Source organism: Oncorhynchus masou, chromosome 3 (genome assembly GCF_036934945.1).
Source record: "Oncorhynchus masou masou isolate Uvic2021 chromosome 3, UVic_Omas_1.1, whole genome shotgun sequence".
In the NCBI taxonomy this organism is placed as follows: domain Eukaryota; kingdom Metazoa; phylum Chordata; class Actinopteri; order Salmoniformes; family Salmonidae; genus Oncorhynchus; species Oncorhynchus masou.
The window spans coordinates 17,221,642-17,241,026 of NC_088214.1; the positions used below are offsets into that span (position 1 = coordinate 17,221,642).

The 19,385-nt window shown below is 42.0% G+C and overlaps 1 protein-coding gene across 1 annotated transcript; it reads right to left on the minus strand.

Moving 5' to 3' along the window:
* Nucleotides 1-1,151: 1,151 nt before the first annotated feature.
* LOC135511381 (matrix metalloproteinase-14-like) lies at nucleotides 1,152-18,842 on the minus strand. Its single transcript, XM_064932916.1, has 10 exons — nucleotides 18,281-18,842; nucleotides 6,860-7,008; nucleotides 6,083-6,205; nucleotides 5,524-5,831; nucleotides 4,908-5,069; nucleotides 4,592-4,758; nucleotides 4,265-4,403; nucleotides 3,972-4,122; nucleotides 3,372-3,487; nucleotides 1,152-3,220 (listed from the first exon to the last, which is right to left on the minus strand). The coding sequence occupies exons 1-10, from the start codon at nucleotides 18,377-18,379 to the stop codon at nucleotides 2,844-2,846; spliced, it is 1,791 nt and encodes a 596-aa protein (XP_064788988.1). The 5' UTR covers nucleotides 18,380-18,842; the 3' UTR covers nucleotides 1,152-2,843.
* Nucleotides 18,843-19,385: the final 543 nt, after the last annotated feature.

The following is a 19,385-nucleotide window of genomic DNA, read 5'->3' on the forward strand; positions in this document are numbered from 1 at the left end:
AACTCCACAACACACTGTCTCCAGCAGATGGAAAGGCTGGTCGACCTAAATCATTTTAACACAATAGGAAAATACACTACCTCATCAACGTAATTGCCCAAACGTCATGCTTTAATCATAACATTGAATATGTTAACTAAAGTGATTTCCTCTCTCTCTCTTTCTCTCATGTACAAATCAGTTTTATGTCAAAAGCTCATTAGCTGTTAGGAGATGCCTTAGCCAGTTGCTTCATGATTGATTGCTTGCTCTATTGGCTGATATAACACACACACACACACACACACACACACACACACACACACACACACACACACACACACACACACACACACACACACACACACACACACACACACACACACACACACACACACACACACACACACACACACACACACACACACACACACACACACACACACACACACACACACACACACACACACACACACACACACACACACTCCCTCCCTATAGCCGAGATATGTTTTTGTGCCATGAACGCCATAGGGTTTACACAATCCTCTTCATTCCTAGTTTCATTTCATCCTTAGACATAGTCTTTGTTTTCTGACCCAGTTTCAGGCCTGCCAGTTGCCAAGCACCAGTAAGAGAGTGGAGCTTTTGGGGAGCAAGAACCCTGGAGGTAAAGCAAGAGTGAGTATGGGACCAGTTGCCGTACGATGGTAAGGTGGAGCAATATGGAGAGTAGGTAAGCAGTAAGGGTGAATGATTACAATACCAGGGTGATATTGAGCTTCAGTTAGGATATTACTTGCGTAAGTTGTTTATGAGGTCATTTGTTAAGGAGTGCCTCTTGAGTGTATATTCCTGTGTATGTCTGTGACTGACCAATTAGGGGCGGCAGGTTAGCCTAGTGGTTAGAGCGTTGGACTAGTAACCAGAAGGTTGCAAGTTCAAACCCCCAAGCTGACAAGGTACAAATCTGTCGTTCTGCCCCTGAACAGGCAGTTAACCCACTGTTCCTAGGCCGCCATTGTAAAAAAGAATTTGTTCTTAACTGACTTGCCTAGTAAAATAAAAAATAAAAAAGTGCTAAAATAAAGAGCACATAAAGAATTTGTTCTTAACTGACTTGCCTAGTAAAATAAAAAATAAAAAAGTGCTAAAATAAAGAGCACATACTATGCATTTTTAAAAACATTTTATTTAAAGGATTAATGTGAAAAATACAGGCACAATCTTATTCAAATACTTTAAATACAGTAGTTATAATTATTATAATTATAAAAATGAATATCATTATTATTGTTCTAAATACTAGTAAACCTTTGCGTCCCTGAAAAATAAAAACAGCACCATGATTTGAGAACTGTAAACAAGTGTAATGACAAAAAGGAGTCATTTTCATATCTTCTATTTATTGCATTGAGATGGAAAAACAATCAAGTTTCACAAAATAATATCCCCATCCCATTCCCTTTCCCTCAAATCAAATATACATTTAAGGCCACTTTCAAAACGTAGTTCCCTGTCCAGCAGGACATTTAATGACAATGTACACAAACACATTCTATACATGGAGAACAAAAAACAATAGTACTAGACATAATAATAATGACAACATCATTGATAATAATAATAATCATAATAATAATCATTATAATAATCATTAAAACACTGCATGACACTAAAGAATATTAAGGACTGTCGTGGAATTAATCTAATCAGAAGGAGAGACTTTTACATTTCTTCAAAACAAGTCAACTTTATTATTGAATTATTGCAGTAATGGAGCTTGTCAACGAGCCCCACGTAGGTGATTCAGCGAGAGCCCAACCAGCAGGACTAAGTCCATCCTTCTGGATGTTCATGACAAATTACAGGTGTATAGAATGGGTCACAAGGTTGAGATTCATATGAAAGATACTAATAATAAGTACTCTCATTGTGTAGAAACCAGGGTCTAGCCCCCCAACTCCATAGTAGGTGCCAGGTGCACCGGTTTGTGTCAGGAACTGCAACAATGCTGTTTTTTTAAATGCTCAACAGTTTCCTGTGTGTATCAAGAATGGTCCTCCACCCAAATGACATCCAGACAAATTGGCACAACTATGGGAAGCATTGGAGTCAACATGGGCCAGCATCCCTGTGGAACGCTTTCGACACCTTATAGTCTATTCCCCGACGAATTGAGTCTGTTCTGAGGGCAAAGGGGGGAGGGTGCAACTCAATTTTAGGAAGGTGTCCCTAATGTTTGGTAAACTCAGTGTTTATCCCCTCTCTCTCCAGACTGTTCATAGTTCATGTGATATAACTGAGATACTGTATATGAGGCAACACTTAATAGGTGAATGGCTTTGACAGAATCTAGCATCCTCTACTAACATGGAGCAGAACATCACATGACGCTGGTTGTATTCTTTAACACAATAGGTGCTGGAATGGATGGATGGAGGCACTGCACATTTTTATGTTCAAATAAAGCTGAAATTTACCAGGACACAAACACTGACAACAGCAACTGAAAAACAACATTTAAAAAGGCTAAACAAACAGCGATGAGCTGGCGTCAACAACCACAATAAGAGAACAGAAGAGGGGGGAGAAATAGAGGAATAGAGTGGGAGTGAAAGAGCAAAAGGAATCTATTCCATATTTAAGTTGGCCCCGGTAAGGAATATCTAAGCTACAGCTAACAAATAAATCTTGCTCTGGCTAACCTTTGCTCACAGTCTACAGATCCCTTTGACTTTAGTTCCCTAATTGTTCTCCCTCATCTCCACTTGCATTTCCCTCTGTTTGCTCTTTTCTCTCCTATACAGTCCCTCTCAACTCTTCAACCTCCTCTTGTTCCTTCTCTCTCCCTCTCCTCCCCTCTACACCTTGTCCAGTAGTGAGCGTTGACAGTAGAGGAGACGGCGTGGGGTGCCGTACCTGCGGAAGAACAGCAGTGCCCCCAGAGTGAGGATCACACACGCCAGCAGCATGAGGGGAACCACCACCGCTGCCACCACGCCCGCCCCTCCGCCAGATCCTCCCTCCTCCTCGATGATGATCACCTCCGTCTCGTCTCTATCCTCCTTTCTGTCTTCCCGGTCTTGTCCTCCACCCCCTCTCCCTCCGTCGGTCTTGGGGTCCTCCTCTGGACAGCCCATCCAGTCCTTAAGAGCAGACTTGGGGTATCCAGGCTCAACACGAAGCTTCTGGTTGTTGAACTTCCAATACTTATTGGCTTTGTAGAAGTAGGTGTGTCCTGAGAGACAAATACAGTGCGGAGATAAAGATGAACAAAATAAATCCAGAGTTGGAATAAGTTTTTTCCTCTAGATTAAAACAGAAACAATACCAACTGCACGCGTGCATGCACCCACACGCACATACACAAAAACACACAGGATGGTTACCTTGGTCTCTGCTCATGATGCCAGCTTTAATATTGTCTGGGACGCCCTGCCACACACTGATGGGTTTGGGGTATTCAGGGTCCACAGAGCGTGAGTCCTCATTGTATCGATAGTACCTAACATGGGGAGAGAAGACATGTTTCAGTCCAACGTCAGTGCATCCGCATGTCTCCAAACCTCTGGTCTGTGCTGACCTCACACCTACAGGCCTATTACTCTTCCAAAAATGTGGTTGCTCAGCTGGTGTGCTCTGGGTTATGAGATGTAGGCTAAGTGAGCCACTGAAAGACAAAACCTGCCGGAGACAGACATTCTGGTTCTCTTAGCTTGGCCTCTTGAGTTCAGCCGGATAACTGATATTCAGTGAGTGAATAGTATCATTGTAGCATTTCTGTGTTTCACATTGCTGGTTTTAGTTCTCCATTTCAGAAGTCACAACCACTTATTTGGGAAATTTGCTATCATCCTATGGCCAAATAGGGCAATTCATGACAGAGAAATATGTTTTCAACGTTCTTTAGTCTTGTACGCTCCACTCCACTCTGTCATGTAATGTTGATCTAAACAAAGACAGAGACAATCAGATGCAAAAAGACTGACTTGTGTCCTCTGAAGAAGTATGTCTTGCCGGTGGGGGTGTAGAAGAGAGCAGCGTCTATTTTGTCTTTGGGTAGACCACTTCCAATCTCCTTCAGAGGCTTGGGGTAGCCATCCTCCAGAAGAGACTCCTTGAAAACCCAGTGCCTGTCTCCTACACAGAGTGAGAGAGAGAATCTGAATGAGTGGTTTTCCTCAGTAATGATATCTAATTTAATGGGAATAGTAGACGATGTAAATATTGTGACGGAACCTTAACAGAGGTTGTAATGTTAACAGAGTAAAGTCAAATTTACCTTTGAAAAATACAAAATTGCCATCATCCCTTTCATAAGCAGCATTGATGTTTGACGGCAGGCCCCTCCAGAAATGGCCTATTGGCATTGGGTACCCATCCAGAACCGCGTTGTTACGGACTCTCCAGAACCACTTATCCTGAAGGAGAGAAAGAGACAGGGTTAATATCTCTACAAACTAAATATACATGTACAGTGGGGCAAAAAAGTATTTAGTCAGCCACCAATTGTGCAAGTTCTCCCACTTAAAAAGATGAGAGAGGCCTGTAATTTTCATACACACAACAACAAAGCTGATTTCAGCTATACATATCTGTAATTAAGTACCTTGAACACAAACATTTCTCCTCTGAGGATGGCGATGGTGTCAAAGTGTCCCTCACAGATGTCAGGACCAAAGCCAGGGTTGTATGGGGTGTGAGTGGGTTTGGGTGGGTGGTGAGGGGAGCGTGGGTTAGGTGGAGGAGGGCGAGGGCCACCACCTGATCTACCCCCTGCAGGGTAGTGGGAGATGTAATCCAATGTTATCCTCTACTACTATCATTACATAGGCCCTTTTTTTGTGAACTGATAAAAATGAACTCTGTGCCCTAGTTACAGCCTAGATACAGTAGAACAACTATCAGTAATGATAATGAATCACCATAGATTTGCTGTATTCCCCTGAGGTCATCTTCAGGCAGCTGGAAGTTCTCGGTGTCCATCCACTGGTAGAATGGAGCCATGATGGCAGAGGGATCGTTGGAGTGCTCCAGGCCAAGAGCATGACCCAGCTCATGTACCGACACCAGGAACACATCATTGCCTAAGACCAACAGAACCATACCAATACCATAACACAGTATCTGAGAAAGAAGGTACCATGTCATCACCATCACATTAAATTGTCCCATGAAATTCAATCTTGTATAACAATAGCTTAAGCATGTATAGCAAAAGCACCATTCAAATGTAACTGACTAGAAACATCTAAAGTATTGACACCCTATTACTATGATTTTAAATAGCAGGCCTCTCTCTCACCATCAAAACTAAAAAATCTGTAGCTCATTCATCTCCCCCACACAAACATGCCCTGGAGATAAGTTCAAAACACAAACACGTTGGGGCCTGTTGATGGTGTGTTTTTTGGCCTGCTACTCACAACTGCCCTGGGAGCATGGTAATTCCCAACAGGTTAAACTGGTTTTCCTGACATCGGGAATCAAACATGAATTCCCGTCATAACGTTCCTCTTCCAAACACTCAAGGTCACTCACCTGACAGATCACTGTTGCCGACCGTCCAGGGCTCTGCAGAGTCAAAGTGAGTGTCTCCCCCAATGCCGTTACCGGGGAAGTAGGCGTGTGCCAAGAAGCCCCCCTCGCCATCGAAGGGACTGGCATCACCATGGAAACCCTCACCGAAGAAGAGCATGATGTCTGCCATGTCCACCACCCTGTCTCGTATGTGACTGTAGGGGATCTCCCTGAAGCGTAGAGGGGTCACATTCTCCCACACCTTGAAGGCCTTCCTGATAGCCTCATTGGTCTCATATTCCCCCACCTTAGGGGTGTAGTTCTGTATACTGAGAGATGGAGAGAGTGACACCATTAGAGAGAGAAGAGAACAGTTTGTGAAAGGAGGAAGATGGAGACAGGGGGAATAAGAGAGGAAACGGTGATACACTTTACTTGGTATATTAAGTCACTGGGGAATTTCTGAAAATCTGGTTGAGGTGAGTGGAATTTACAGTATGACTTGACATGACTTCACCATATGGGTTGTGGGGGTTCTTTTTACCCTACACATGCACTTAGAGTTGGAGGGCTAACCTACCAATAGGTGAGCTCGGTCTTGTCCCATTTCAGGCCCTGGATAGCATAGCGCTTCTTTCTTAGGTTGCTCTTCAGCACAGTGCCAAACTTGTCTGGAACTCCACAGCGCGGCCGCTTCATCGCCCTGGCAAACACAATTCAGGGACCGGTCACAAAATGCCTAGTAGAATCCAGTAGAATCTCTATCTTGGAAAGAGGTCATTGTTTGTAAATATATCACTAGCCACTTTAAACAATGCTACCTTATATAATGTTACTTACCCTACATTATTCTTCTCTTATGCATACGTATATACTGTACTCTATATCATCGACTGCGTCCTTATGTAATACATGTATCACTAGCCACTTTAACTATGCCACTTTGTTTACATACTCATCTCATATGTATATACTGTACTCGATACCATCTACTGTATCTTGCCTATGCTGCTCTGTACCATCACTCATTCATATATCCTTATGTACATATTATTTATCCCCTTACACTGTGTATAAGACAGTAGTTTAGGAATTGTTAGTTAGATTACTTGTTGGTTATTACTGCATTGTCGGAACTAGAAGCACAAGCATTTCGCTACACTCGCATTAACATCTGCTAACCATGTGTATGTGACAAATAAATTTGATTTGATTTGATTAATTTAACTTTGAATCAGTGAGTTCACACAGGTAAGACCATGCGTTTTCCTTGCCACATGACCTGATCAGAAGAAACTCTAACAAATAGGGTAATATGGTACTGAACCTGAAACAGTTTAGCATGAAAGGGACTCACTCTAAAGTGTTATTGTCGATAGAGCCGGTGATAGTCAGGCCGTAGAATCTCTGCATGGCTGTGATGGCCGTGGTGATGGAGTAAGGGGAGCGGGCAGCGTGTGTCCGCAGGTCACCTGGCGGCAGGTAGCCATATTGCTGCAACCACACCTGAAACATGGAGGTTGTACTGTTACTACATGTCTCAAATGGGTGAAGAATTAATATACTATGAATAAATCAACATCTGTTGAATGTCTTCAAATAAGACAGAATGGGCTCTGGTGTTGATATACATTTCACAATGACATAAATAACGAATAAGCTCTAATTTAGGTTTTCATATGTTTTGGCTTGCAGGAGAAGCACAATGTTCACAAACAGGTGCTGGTCATTCCAATGGGTAAGTATAAAAGTATTCAAACATCAACACTACTCTTCAGTGACGGTGTCCAGCCAGCCCAATGGGACTCTGATGTACTGATGTACTGAAACCAAACCAGGGCAAAATGGCACCCACAAAGACAGCTCAGATTTCACTAAAGCCCTTGTAGGGAAAATTCTAAATCCTGGTAGACAAAGACTGAACAGTGAAACTGAAAACACTCTGTTGGTAAAACATTTCCACATTGTAAGTTAGGAACTATAGTACTCTGGTGTCTTTTTCATTGTGTTTGTGTGTACATGGCAAACATGGTCTCTATTGGACTACAGAAGTATCGTTTTTGATTGAGACCATGCTCCAGATATATGTCATAAATGTTTATTATTCCAGTCGGGCCTCTGCAGTAAGGGGTGTCCTTACATCCCTATAGGTCTAGGGTGGCCTCGCTTTCCAGGCTTGTTCTTGTAAGGTTACAGTGTCTGGCTGCACTAGAGAAGGTGCCAAATTATTATATATCTGACCTTACTTTCCCCTGGAAACTTATTAAACTCTGGTGCCTCCCTCTCTCTATTTGGAGCAGAACCAGTGGCTGGGTGCCAAACCTCTCCCACACAGTTTCAGCTCTGCCCTTTCTCTCCCCCCCAAACAGGAGTTGGAGGTAGTGAAAGCTGATACTTCTCTGATATTCTTTACCGAACACATCCTGACTTGAACATTGTCAATAAGCTAGCACACAGCCAGGAAGTGTTTTTCACAACTATAAAAACAATTTGTTTGATTGTATGTTTGACCTTCAACTATTTAGTTCTTCACAAAAGTAGACTAACCTCTTCAGTTGCATTAATGTCAGTCTCTATTGAAACAGCACAGTCAATCAGTCAGTCATTTTACTGGGAATTTATCTATGATCCCATCCAAACCTCAAAGTCAAAACCTCTCCCCCCTACCCGTCTCTCTGTCCTCTTCTCTCCCCACTCCTCCTTCCCCTCTCCCTCTCTTTTCTAATATGGAAAACCCAAAGGCCTGAGGGTAAATTATTGTGAACAACCACACCCTGTGCACAGTCAGTACATCGTTACTATAGTGTATGTAACTTCCTGTTAGGTTGGTGTCCATGTTCCAGGAACATAAAGAACATAACAACACTTTTAATTAACTAGTAATGATGCCATTTCAGCATTTTCTCTATCAACAGTAAAATGTCAGCAGTTTCATTATACTAGCGGAGGCTCCTCAGTGGAGGACCATGCTCCTCAGTGAATTTCATATAAATAAAAATTGTGAAACATTAAACAAGTTCTCATTTTTAGAACAATACAAAATATATTCTTATCACCAAATAATTTATTAAAACACACTGTTTTGCAATGAAGGTCTACAGTAGCCTCAGCAACACTCTGTAGGGTAGCAACATGGTATAGCCGGAGGACAGCTGCACCTCCCGCAACCGCAGGGCTCTCCAGAGGGTGGTACGGTCTGCCCAATGCATCACCGTGGGCACACTGCCTGCCCTCAAGGACAACTACAGCACCCGATGTCAAAGGAAGGCCAAAAAGATCATCAAGGACATCAACCACACGAGCCACGGCCTGTTCGTCCCGCTACCATCCAGAAGGCGAGGTCAGTACAGGTGCATCAAAGCTTGGACCAAAAGACTGAAATACAGCTTCTATCTCAAGGCCACCGACTGTTAAATAGCAATCACAAGCCGGCTACCACCTGGCTACTCAACCCTGCACCTTAGAGACTGCTGCCCTATATACATAGAGATGGAATCTCTGGCCACTTTAATAATGGAACAGTAGTCACTTTAATAATGTTTACATATGGCTTTACTAATTTAATTTACTAATGTATATACTGTATTCTACTGTATGCTAGTCAATGCCACTCCGACATTGCTCGTCCTAATATTTATATATTTCTTTATTCCATTATTTTACTTTTAGATTTGTGTATTATTGTGAATTGTTAGATACTACTGCACTGTTGGAGCTAGGACCACAAGCATTTCGCTACACCTACAATAACATCTGCTAAATATGTGTATGTGACCAATAACATCTGCTAAATATGTGTATTTGACCAATAACATCTGCTAAATATGTGTATGTGACCAATAACATCTGCTAAACATGTGTATGTGACCAATAACATCTGCTAAATATGTGTATGTGACCAATAACATCTGCTAAATATGTGTATGTGACCAATAACATCTGCTAAATATGTGTATGTGACCAATAAAATTTGATTTAAACATCCGGAGGACGTCCTCCAACCTATCAGAGTTCTTGCAGCATGAACTGACATGTTGTCCACCCAATCAAAGGACCAGAGAATTAATCCAGTACTGAAAGCATAAGCTACAGCTAGCTAGCACTGCAGTGCATAAAATGTGGACAGTTGTTGACTTAAAGAGAGAGAAAGACAACAGTTGAATAGTTTTGAAGAAATGTATTTATTTAAAAATGAAGGAGAGACAAGAGAGAGAGAACTAACTATATTTCAAAGTATATATTTTTTTCAGAGAGAGAGAGAGCTATATTAGGTTGTATTTTTTTCAACATTCACTTAGCTAGCAAATGCAGCTAGCTAGTTTAGCTTACTCAAACACCCGGCTCAAACAGAGAGGGATGCTATGTTAGTTAGCTGCCTATGACTATGCAAAACTAGAACTTTTCCAAGTCAGGGTAAGCTTTTGGCTTTATTAATTGATTACGACAGTGGCCCGCTGGTGTAACAGCTAAACTGCATTGACTGAACTGCTTGATTGTAGCGGGGTTACTAACACGTTAGTTCTAGTAGCTCTAGACTATGACGCTCTAGACTATGACGTGACAATGCTGTAGGACAGGGGTGTCAAAGTCAAATGGACGGAGGGCCAAATAAAAAATTTAGCTACAAGCCGAGGGCCGGACTGTTCGAATGTTCATTGAAAAATTTTTAAATGACGCATATAGTCTAGTGAACCTAATTGAACCTACTGAAAACCTAACAAATATATTCCAATATGATCAGATAAATAAAGCAATATTTTCTTATGGCTCTGTCAGTAATCTTTAATTTTCAACAGACACAAAAGACAAATTTCCTTTATATAAAAATCCCCATAACATGAACATTAAATGAAAGTCTCCTCACGAAGCTCGAAACATCTTTGAAGCACCTTTCCCTGGCTTAGCCATCGCACCTCTGTGTGATAAGGCAAATCACCATGCTCCGTTTCTAACTCCGTCAGAAATGCCTTGAACTGGCGGTGATTCAAACCTTTGGCTCTGATAAAGTTAACTGTGCGCGTGATGATGCTCATTACATGCTCCATTTTCAAGGCTTTACCGCACAACGCTTCCTGGTGTATGATACAATGATAAGCTGTCAGCTCACCTGTCGCGTTTTCCTCTTGCATCTTTTCCCGTATCTTCGCCACCAGTCCGCTCCTGTGTCCACACATCGCAGGTGCTCCGTCGGTTGTCAAACCCACGAGTTTTTCCCAAGGCAGCTCCATCTCATTTACACATCTTGACACCTCTTCATACAAATCATGCCCCGTAGTTGTGCCATGCATAGGACGTAAAGCCAAAAACTCCTCTGTCACGCTTAGGCTGGAGTCCACTCCGCGGATGAAAATTGACAACTGGGCAATGTCAGAAATGTCGGTGCTCTCATCCACAGCCAAGGAATATGCAATGAAATCTTTTCCCTTTTTCACAAGCTGCTCTTTTAGATTGATGGACAACTGGTCTACTCTCTCGGCAATGGTGTTTCTGCTCAGACTCACGTTTAAAAAGAGTTGCCTTTTTTCTGGGCAAACTTCGTCACAAACTTTAATCATGCAGTTTTTGATGAAATCCCCCTCCGTAAATGGCCGGGCTGATTTAGCGATCTCTTCTGCCAAAATAAAACTGGCCTTGACAGCAGCCTGGCCTTGTGATTTGGCTTTTTTGAACAGAGCCTGTCGAGATTTGAGGCCTCGTTTTAATTCCTCTGCCTTTTGTAGCCTTTGTTCCATGTCCATATTCTTGTTTTTGTCCGCGTGTTTCGTTTCATAATGTCGTCTCAGATTATACTCTTTCAGTACCGCCACACTTTCTCCACACAGAAGACACACAGGTTTTCCAGCTACCTCCGTGAACATATACTCCGACTCCCACCTTGTTTGAAACCCCGGTTCTCAGTGTCCACCTTCCGTTTTGCCATTTTTGATGGGTATCTGAAAGTTAATTTTACTGTGATGCTGACGACTGCTGTGCCAATAAATATTGAAATGAAGCAGCCTACTGCTCGGTGCGTCACCGTTGCATTGTGGGAAATGTAGTATTGGTGCGTGTAAAAGATCTGCGGGCTGCCGGCTTGCTGCGGTCTGCGGGCCGGTTCTAATAATAAATCAAGATCATCCCAGGGGCCGTAAAAAACCTTCTCGCGGGCCGGATGTGGCCCGCGGGCCTTGACTCTGACATATGTGCTGTAGGATGTGTGTAGCGGTCAGCGGTCATGATATGAAGGTTTGGCTTGGAAAGGTTTTCTCGCCTGGTCACAGTCAGCTGATGTGTTCTGCACTGAAGTCCACAAGCAAAGGGAAAAGGGGAGAGGAGGAGCGCACATAGATAGTTGCGAGAAGGAATTATATATACAACGAGCAAAGTGATCATGCTGTGTGATCAGGGGTGTATTAATTCCGCTAATTCTTTTGAAAAATGTTTTTCTTAAACAAACAGAACAAAACAGGGTTAAACATAGCAGAATTTCTCATTTGCAACTGTTGGACTAATGATTACACCCTAGATCAGCTAGATGCAGGCAAGAGTGTGCAAGGTGGTATTGAATGTGTCAATATCTGTCATATTGATTACTCAAAATTCTCTAGACACGTAGGCGTGCTTGGAATGGAGGGGACTAATTTCTCTCGGGGAGACCCTGCTCTCTGTGTTAAGACTTAATATGTGAAAGAGGTCTTTCATCATGAAAAAGAGGGATGGTGAAGCGTGTAATTAATGGATTATGATAATAGAAATATAATGGAGGTGTGAGGACATGTCTTAGAGCAATAGTTTGTTTCAGGACAAGATTCAATTCTATGCTTGGCATAAGGCCACAGCTGCTCTTTCTGAGGCCACTATACCTTTCACTCTAGTCTTCTATCTAGGTCTTTCATAGTGTGTGTTGTTGTTAAACTGTATTTAAAATGGATGTATGAGCGAGAGAGCCATTGATCAACACTGAATACTTGTTTCAATGATAAGCCTAGTGAGTCCCACTCCTCCCATCCATGGTCCCATTGGTGGGTCCACAAAGAACAGTCTTTAATTAAGTGTTCTTCAATAAGGGTATACTACTCCTAACTCTTGTCGTTTTGATCACTGAAGCCTAGAGAGTGAGTGGGCAGTGGGCAGTTATAGTGGTCCCTTTATTTGCTTTAGTTAGTTGAATGAGTAAGACCTAGTATATAGACATTTTCCATGAACAAAGTAATAAATGAATAGCCCTAGGCTTTTTAGAGGCAAGGATATGACTTCCCTGACCTTAAAAAGACTTACATGAAATTTGGCTCGGTTCTCCAGATTACTGATCCACTTAGTGTGTCACAATGACTACCAACAAACACAACAACAGAGCATGAGAAAGATGCCTCATAGCTAGATACACAATGATCTGGCCCATACAAGACACTTGGCTTAGGAGCCACAGCACACAGTATTACAAATCACAACACACACATACACTACATGGTCAAAATATGTGGACACCCCTTCAAATTTGTGGATTCGGCTATTTCTGCCACACCCATTGCTGACAGGTGTATAAAATCGAGCACACAGCCATGCAATCTCCATAGACAAACATTGGCAGTAGAATGGCCTTACTGAAGAGCTCAGTGACTTTTTACGTGGCACCGTCATAGGATGCCAACTTTCCAACAAGTCAGTTTGTCAAATTTCTGCCCTGCTAGAGCTGCCCCAGTCAACTGTAAGTGCTGTTATTGTGAAGTGCAAACATCTAGGAGCAACAACTGCTCAGCTGCGAAGTGGTAGGCCACACAAGCTCACAGAACGGGACTGCCGAGTGCTGAAGTGCGTAGAGCGTAAAAAAAATAGTCTGTCCTCAGTTACAACACTCACTACCGATTTCCAAACTGCCTCTGGAAGCAACGTCAGCACAATAACTGTTTGTCGGGATCTTCATGAAATGTGTTTCCATGATCGAGCAGCCTAAGATCACCATGCGCAATGCCAAGCATCGGCTGAAGTGGTATAAAGCTCGTCACATTGGACTCTGGAGCAGTGGAAACATGTTCTCTGGAGTGATGAATCACGCTTCACCATCTGGCAATCTGACAGAAGAATCTGGGTTTGGCGGTTGCCAGGAGAACGCTACCTGCCCCAACTGTAAGTTTGGTGAAGGAGGAATAATGGTCTGGGGGTGTTTTTCATGGTTCGAGCTACACCACTTAGTTCCAGTGAAGGGAGATCTTAACGATATAGCATACAATGACATTCTAGCCCTGACCCGAACCCCATCGAACACCTTTGGGATGAATTGGAACGCCGACTGCAAGCCAGACCATCGCCATATTAATGCCCATGATTTTGTAATGGGATGTTTGACGAGCAGGTGTCCACATACTTTTGGTCATGTAGTGTATATCACCAGAATCAATAAATATAAATGTGTCTGGGTGGTGTTACAACATTATCGTCATAAATCTTCTATGTGAATATTACTGATAAACCTCCCTGACCTCTGACTCGTCTCTACATGCACATAGTGTGTATGGGATTCCAATTGTCTATGCAAACAGTCCTCTAGCCAGCATCAACAAGACTGAGCAAAAGAAGCAGCTCAGTTGATAGAGCATGGCACTTGTAACGTCAGTGGTAGTGGTTTCAATTCCCACCACCCCCAATATGTAAAATGACTGTAAGTTGCTTACGATAAAAGTGTCTGCTAAATGGCATATATTGTTATTATATATACAGTTGAAGTCAGAAGTTTACATACACTAAAGTTGGAGTCATTTAAACTCGTTTTTCAACCACTCCAAACATGTATTGTAAACAAACTATAGTTTTGGCAAGTCAGTTAGGACATATACTTTGTTCATGACACAAGTAATTTTTTTAACAATTGTTTACAGACAGATTATTTCACTTATAATTCACTGTATCACAATTCCAGTGGGTCAGAAGTTTACATACACTAACATACACTAAGTTGACTGTGCCTTTAAACAGCTTGGAAAATTCAGAAAATGATGTCATGGCTTAGAAGCTTCTGATAGGCTAATTGACATCATTTGAGACAATTAGAGGTGAACCTGTGGATGTATTTCAAGGCCTACCTTCAAACTCAGGGCCTCCTTGCTTGACATCATGGGAAAATCAAAAGAAATCAGCCAAGACCTCAGAAAATAAATTGTAGACCACAAGTCTGGTTCATCCTTGGGAGCAATTTCCAAACGCCTGAAGGTACCACTCTCATCTGTACATACAATAGTGAGCAAGTATAAACACCATGGGACCATGCAGCCGTCATACCGCTCAGGAAGGAGATGCGTTATGTCTCCTAGAGATAAACTTACTTTGGTGCGAAAAGTGCAAATCAATTCCAGAACAACAGCAAAGGACCTTGTTAAGATGCTGGAGGAAACAGGTACAAAAGTATCTATATCCACAGTAAAACCAGTCCTACCAGTCCATAACCTGAAAGGCCACTCAGCAAGGAAGAAGCCACTGCTCTAAAACCACCATAAAAAAGCCAGACTACGGATTGCAACTGCACATGGGAACAAATATCATATTTTTTGGAGAAATGTCCTCTGACCATCGTTATGTTTGGAGGAAAAAAGGGGATGCTTGCAAGCCCAAAAACACCATCCCAACCGTGAAGCACGGGGGTGGCTGCATCATGTTGTGGGGGTGCTTTGCTGCAGGAGGGACTGGTGCACTTCACAAAATAGATGGCATCGTGAGGTAGGAAAATTATGTGGATATATTGAAGCAACATCTCAAGACATCAGCCAGGAAGATAAAGCTTGGTCACAAATAGGTCTCCAAATGGACAATGACCCCAAGCATACTTCCAAAGGTGTGGCAAAATGGCTTAAGCACAACAAAGTCAAGGTATTGGAGTGGCCATCACAAAGCCCTGACCTCAGTCCTATAGAAAATTTGTGGGCAGAACTGAAAAAGCGTGTGCGACAAACCTGACTCAGTTACACCAGCTCTGTCAGGAGGAATGGGACAAAATTCACCTTATTGTGGGAAGCTTGTGGAAGGCTACACGAAACGTTTGACTCAAGTTAAACCACTTAAAGGCAATGCTACCAAATACTAATTGAGTGTATGTACACTTCTGACCCACTGGGAATGTGATGAAATAAAGAAAAGCTGAAATAAATAATTCTCTATACAATTATTCTGACATTTCACATTCTTAAAATAAAGTGGTGATCCTAACTAACCTAAGACAGGGAATTTTTACGAGGATTAAATTTCAGGAACTGTGAAAAACTGAGTTTAAATGTATTTGGCTAAATTGTATGGAAACTTCCGACTTCAACTGTATAAGAAGTAACCTTTTTAAAACATCCCACTGATGCCAAAGTCATTTGAGCATTAGCCAATTTGTCTGCATATCTTAATAAAAGAGAACCTCTTCTCCAAAGCAAAAACAAGAAGGTCAGTCTAATATACTTAATTACGTTATCATTATGATAAGGTTATAACTAAGACCCTGAGTATTTCCTGGTCAGGTTGTGTGGTCAGGAAACTGGGATGTAGACTCGTTGCCATGTTACTACCCAGCAGTGCTGCTTGCGGATGTCTACTAAGTGTATGTGGCCTATGAGTAACATCCGGTCACACTGTGTATTGCCTAATTACATCATTCATAAACCTAAACCACTTTGTTCCCAAATTGCATCATCACAATTACTTATTTTCGGTTCCTTTTCATGTGGGTAGTACCCCTTCCCTCTTTTTCTCTCTCTCCTTCCTTTGGCATTTAGTCATCTCCCACTCATTCACATTTCCTTGAGACTGGTTCCCTCTTTGTACTGACTAACACTCCTCCCTTTCTCCCCCCTCCGTCCTCCATCTCTGTGTCAGTCACTGTATGTGTTGTCATGGACAGGCTGCAGTGAGACTAATTCACGAAAAGAGGAAATCCCATGCCCACTTCCTATCTCTCCATGACGCCACAGGATATGACACACCTGCCTACCTTCCATGACTGGTACTATGGTCTTCACACAGCTGCTTTGAGCCCAGTCCAACGGACTATTAAACAGAACTGCTGATCTTGATTTACCGTTCATTTAGGGTATTAATCACTCTCTCAATACCTAATGTGTAAGCTAGTGAGTGTTCTGGTGCAAAATGATGACCAAGCATTGTAAGAGTCTGTTTGAGGGACTCATTTTACCAGTAGTATTATGTGGTTTGTTGGTGATTTACCCCAAAGCATGTAAAGGAGAAGCAGCAAAAAGCAGTCTGTCTAAATGACAAACAAACACTATCAGTGCTTCAGTTCCCTCACCTAGTAGCCTGCTTTCTGCTAAATTGGCAGTCTAATCTAGGTCAATGTAGTTCAATTATTATACAGCTGGAAATACAATCCCAGGCACCTACATTACGATAACATTACAGTTAATGTGCCAGCAGTCAGATTAAAAACATCAAAAGGGCAGTGATGAAGTCAGAGCTTCCTGGGACATGATCTAGCTGACTGCATTGTCCTAAATGGCAGAGGGTGGGGTGCATAAGGGTTTAACATCATGGTAACTTCCTGTAGTCGAAACAGGCGAGTCCTCCACCACTGCTGAACACCAGACTATCATATCCTCAGAGGCAGCCCTTCTCTCTGTAAAACTCCCCTCCCCCAGTTCAATCTTAACTCAGGACAGATGTCAACAATTATCTCTGCATCTCTTTGAACTTGGATTCTATACTGCAACTATAGCGCAACTCTAAATCCCCTCTCCTTTGAGAAAGTGCCCCTGTACCTGACCACAATACAGAGACCATGGTATTTCTCCCATTTGCCGCCTTCTTGTCTTTTTCTTTTCTCATCTCATCTTATTTTGCAGCCTCGGCATTCCTAAGTGTTGTCATGCAAGCCATCACCATTGTGGCCTGCTTCCTTTGACTGAGGTCAGATCAATTCCACATCCACCCAGTTTTACTGTAAACTGTAATCTTGGATATCCTCGACCGCACTCAAAGATTGCGGAAGTAAACCATATATTATTATTATTATTAAGCTTTTGAAATTGTACAATCATGAAAGGGATACTATTATATTCCGATGTATCTCCTTGCCTACCATACGTATACATAGGTGGCTGGTGTTTGTGGGACAAGAGGCGTAACAATAAACATGTCAGACAAGTTATTTCCAAAGAATTCTTCCCAGAACAGTTAAAACGGAATTATATTTGTCAAATGTTTGTTGTATCTGAAACCAAGTAAATAAGAACACAATATTTGTCTTTACCTACACCACCCAAGGCTAAAGAGAACCATTTTAATATTGTAAATTATATTTATCTGTACATTTTTAAGATTGAATTTCAATGTCGTTGGTAATGACTGTACATTTTGTGTAAATGACATTGGAAGTAAGCCGTCCCGCTAGGTTATGAATATGTGCAATACAACTTCGATTGGAAGTGACTTTTTCGTAACAGGTGAGAAGAATTTAGGCAGCAGGTTAGGATAATTAGATGAAGTTTAGGAAAAGGTTTAAGGTTGGCTAAAATGCTATCCTAACCTACTACGAAAAGTATCTTCCGGTCGTAGCTGCACTCGATATAGTCACAGGCGTAGTTTTTTTACCTACAAGTCTGGCATCCACTTTGTTAACAGTAGGGACTATTGCTTTATAACAGAATAAAACATCATAATGCAAATTGTTTAAGTAATGCATATTTGTTGCATATATTTAATAATAATATATGCCATTTGGCAGAACTTTTGTCCAAAGTGACAGTCATACATGCATGCATACATTTTCAATAAGGCAACATCTCCCGTTGTTATTTGTTCTTTGACCACTCACCTCGTGCTTTATATCTTGTGGTGCCGCTCCTTGTGCGCTCGGGTCCCATGCCAACACAAGAAACAGGAGTTGGGCAAACGCCTCTATCCAGAGTGCCATTCCACGACACCCGTCCAAAAAGCCCCTGTTTTGCCCTCTATGACTTTTGCCTGATTCTTCAAGTAGGTATTTGTCAACAAATTTCAAGAGCCTACTAGACTACACATATAGGAAAAATGCTTCCAAATGCAAAATAAGGTGTCAAAAATATTATTATCACTTGCATCCTATGTCGAAAATATACACATTCAACGTAGCTTGCTTCTCAAAATTAACTTAACTAAAGAAAGAGGTGCGACGGGTTGCATCAATGATTTGGCATCCCAACGTTTTAACGCTCAATTTCCACTCTAACTATAATCGACCTACTTGTTTCTCTTCGTCCGCAGTACTCAACGTTTTATCTAGTTATTTGCATCTTCCCCAAACTTGTCCTTGTGATATGTTGATTCCTCTCTCACACAGCTGCAGATGTGGTAGTTTGAGAGTCCCTCTCGAGGCCTTTGCTGGAAACTACTAAAACCTCCCACTTTAACATGGGGCTTTCCCTTCTACCTTGGCATGAATGGGCATGGTTAATTTAGCTGATGACCTTCGCAGAGATGTTGGGCAAATGGTGCCCAGTCAGCCTCTGTAGGCCAGTGGCTGTCGGTAATTTTTAAGATAAGGGAGGACGATTTTTTTAATGAACATTGCTTATTTCTATTACAGCATATTGGATGACTGTCATTCATATTCCATTCACCCAGCTCAATGTAACATCGATAGGTTTGGGCTACTACATGATACTCAAATTTTCCCTACACCCATCATGAGGTTGCTACATCCTATCCTATGAATGAAAGTATACAACGTAGGTGCACAGGTCCAGAGGAAAATTAGGTGACAGACAGTGACACATTCAATACCACCTTGCACTCTCCTGCCTTCATCTAGCTGATCAAGGGTGTAATCATTAGTCTAACAGTTGCAAACAAGAGTTTCTATTGGACAAATTCAGGTATGTTCATCCCCATTTCGTTCCGTTTTCTTCTGTTTAAGAAATGTTTTTCAGCAGAATCGTCAG

Bases quoted from the DNA above. Each gene is read 5' to 3' on its own strand.
- LOC135511381 (XM_064932916.1), bottom strand. From the start codon at position 18,379: ATGGCACTCTGGATAGAGGCGTTTGCCCAACTCCTGTTTCTTGTGTTG. The intron at 5,832-6,082 runs GTAGGTTAGCCC...TCCATCTCTCAG, and splicing joins AAGACCGAGCTCACCTATTG to TATACAGAACTACACCCCTA. The intron at 4,759-4,907 runs GTGATTCATTAT...ACTACCCTGCAG, and splicing joins GGGAATACAGCAAATCTATG to GGGGTAGATCAGGTGGTGGC.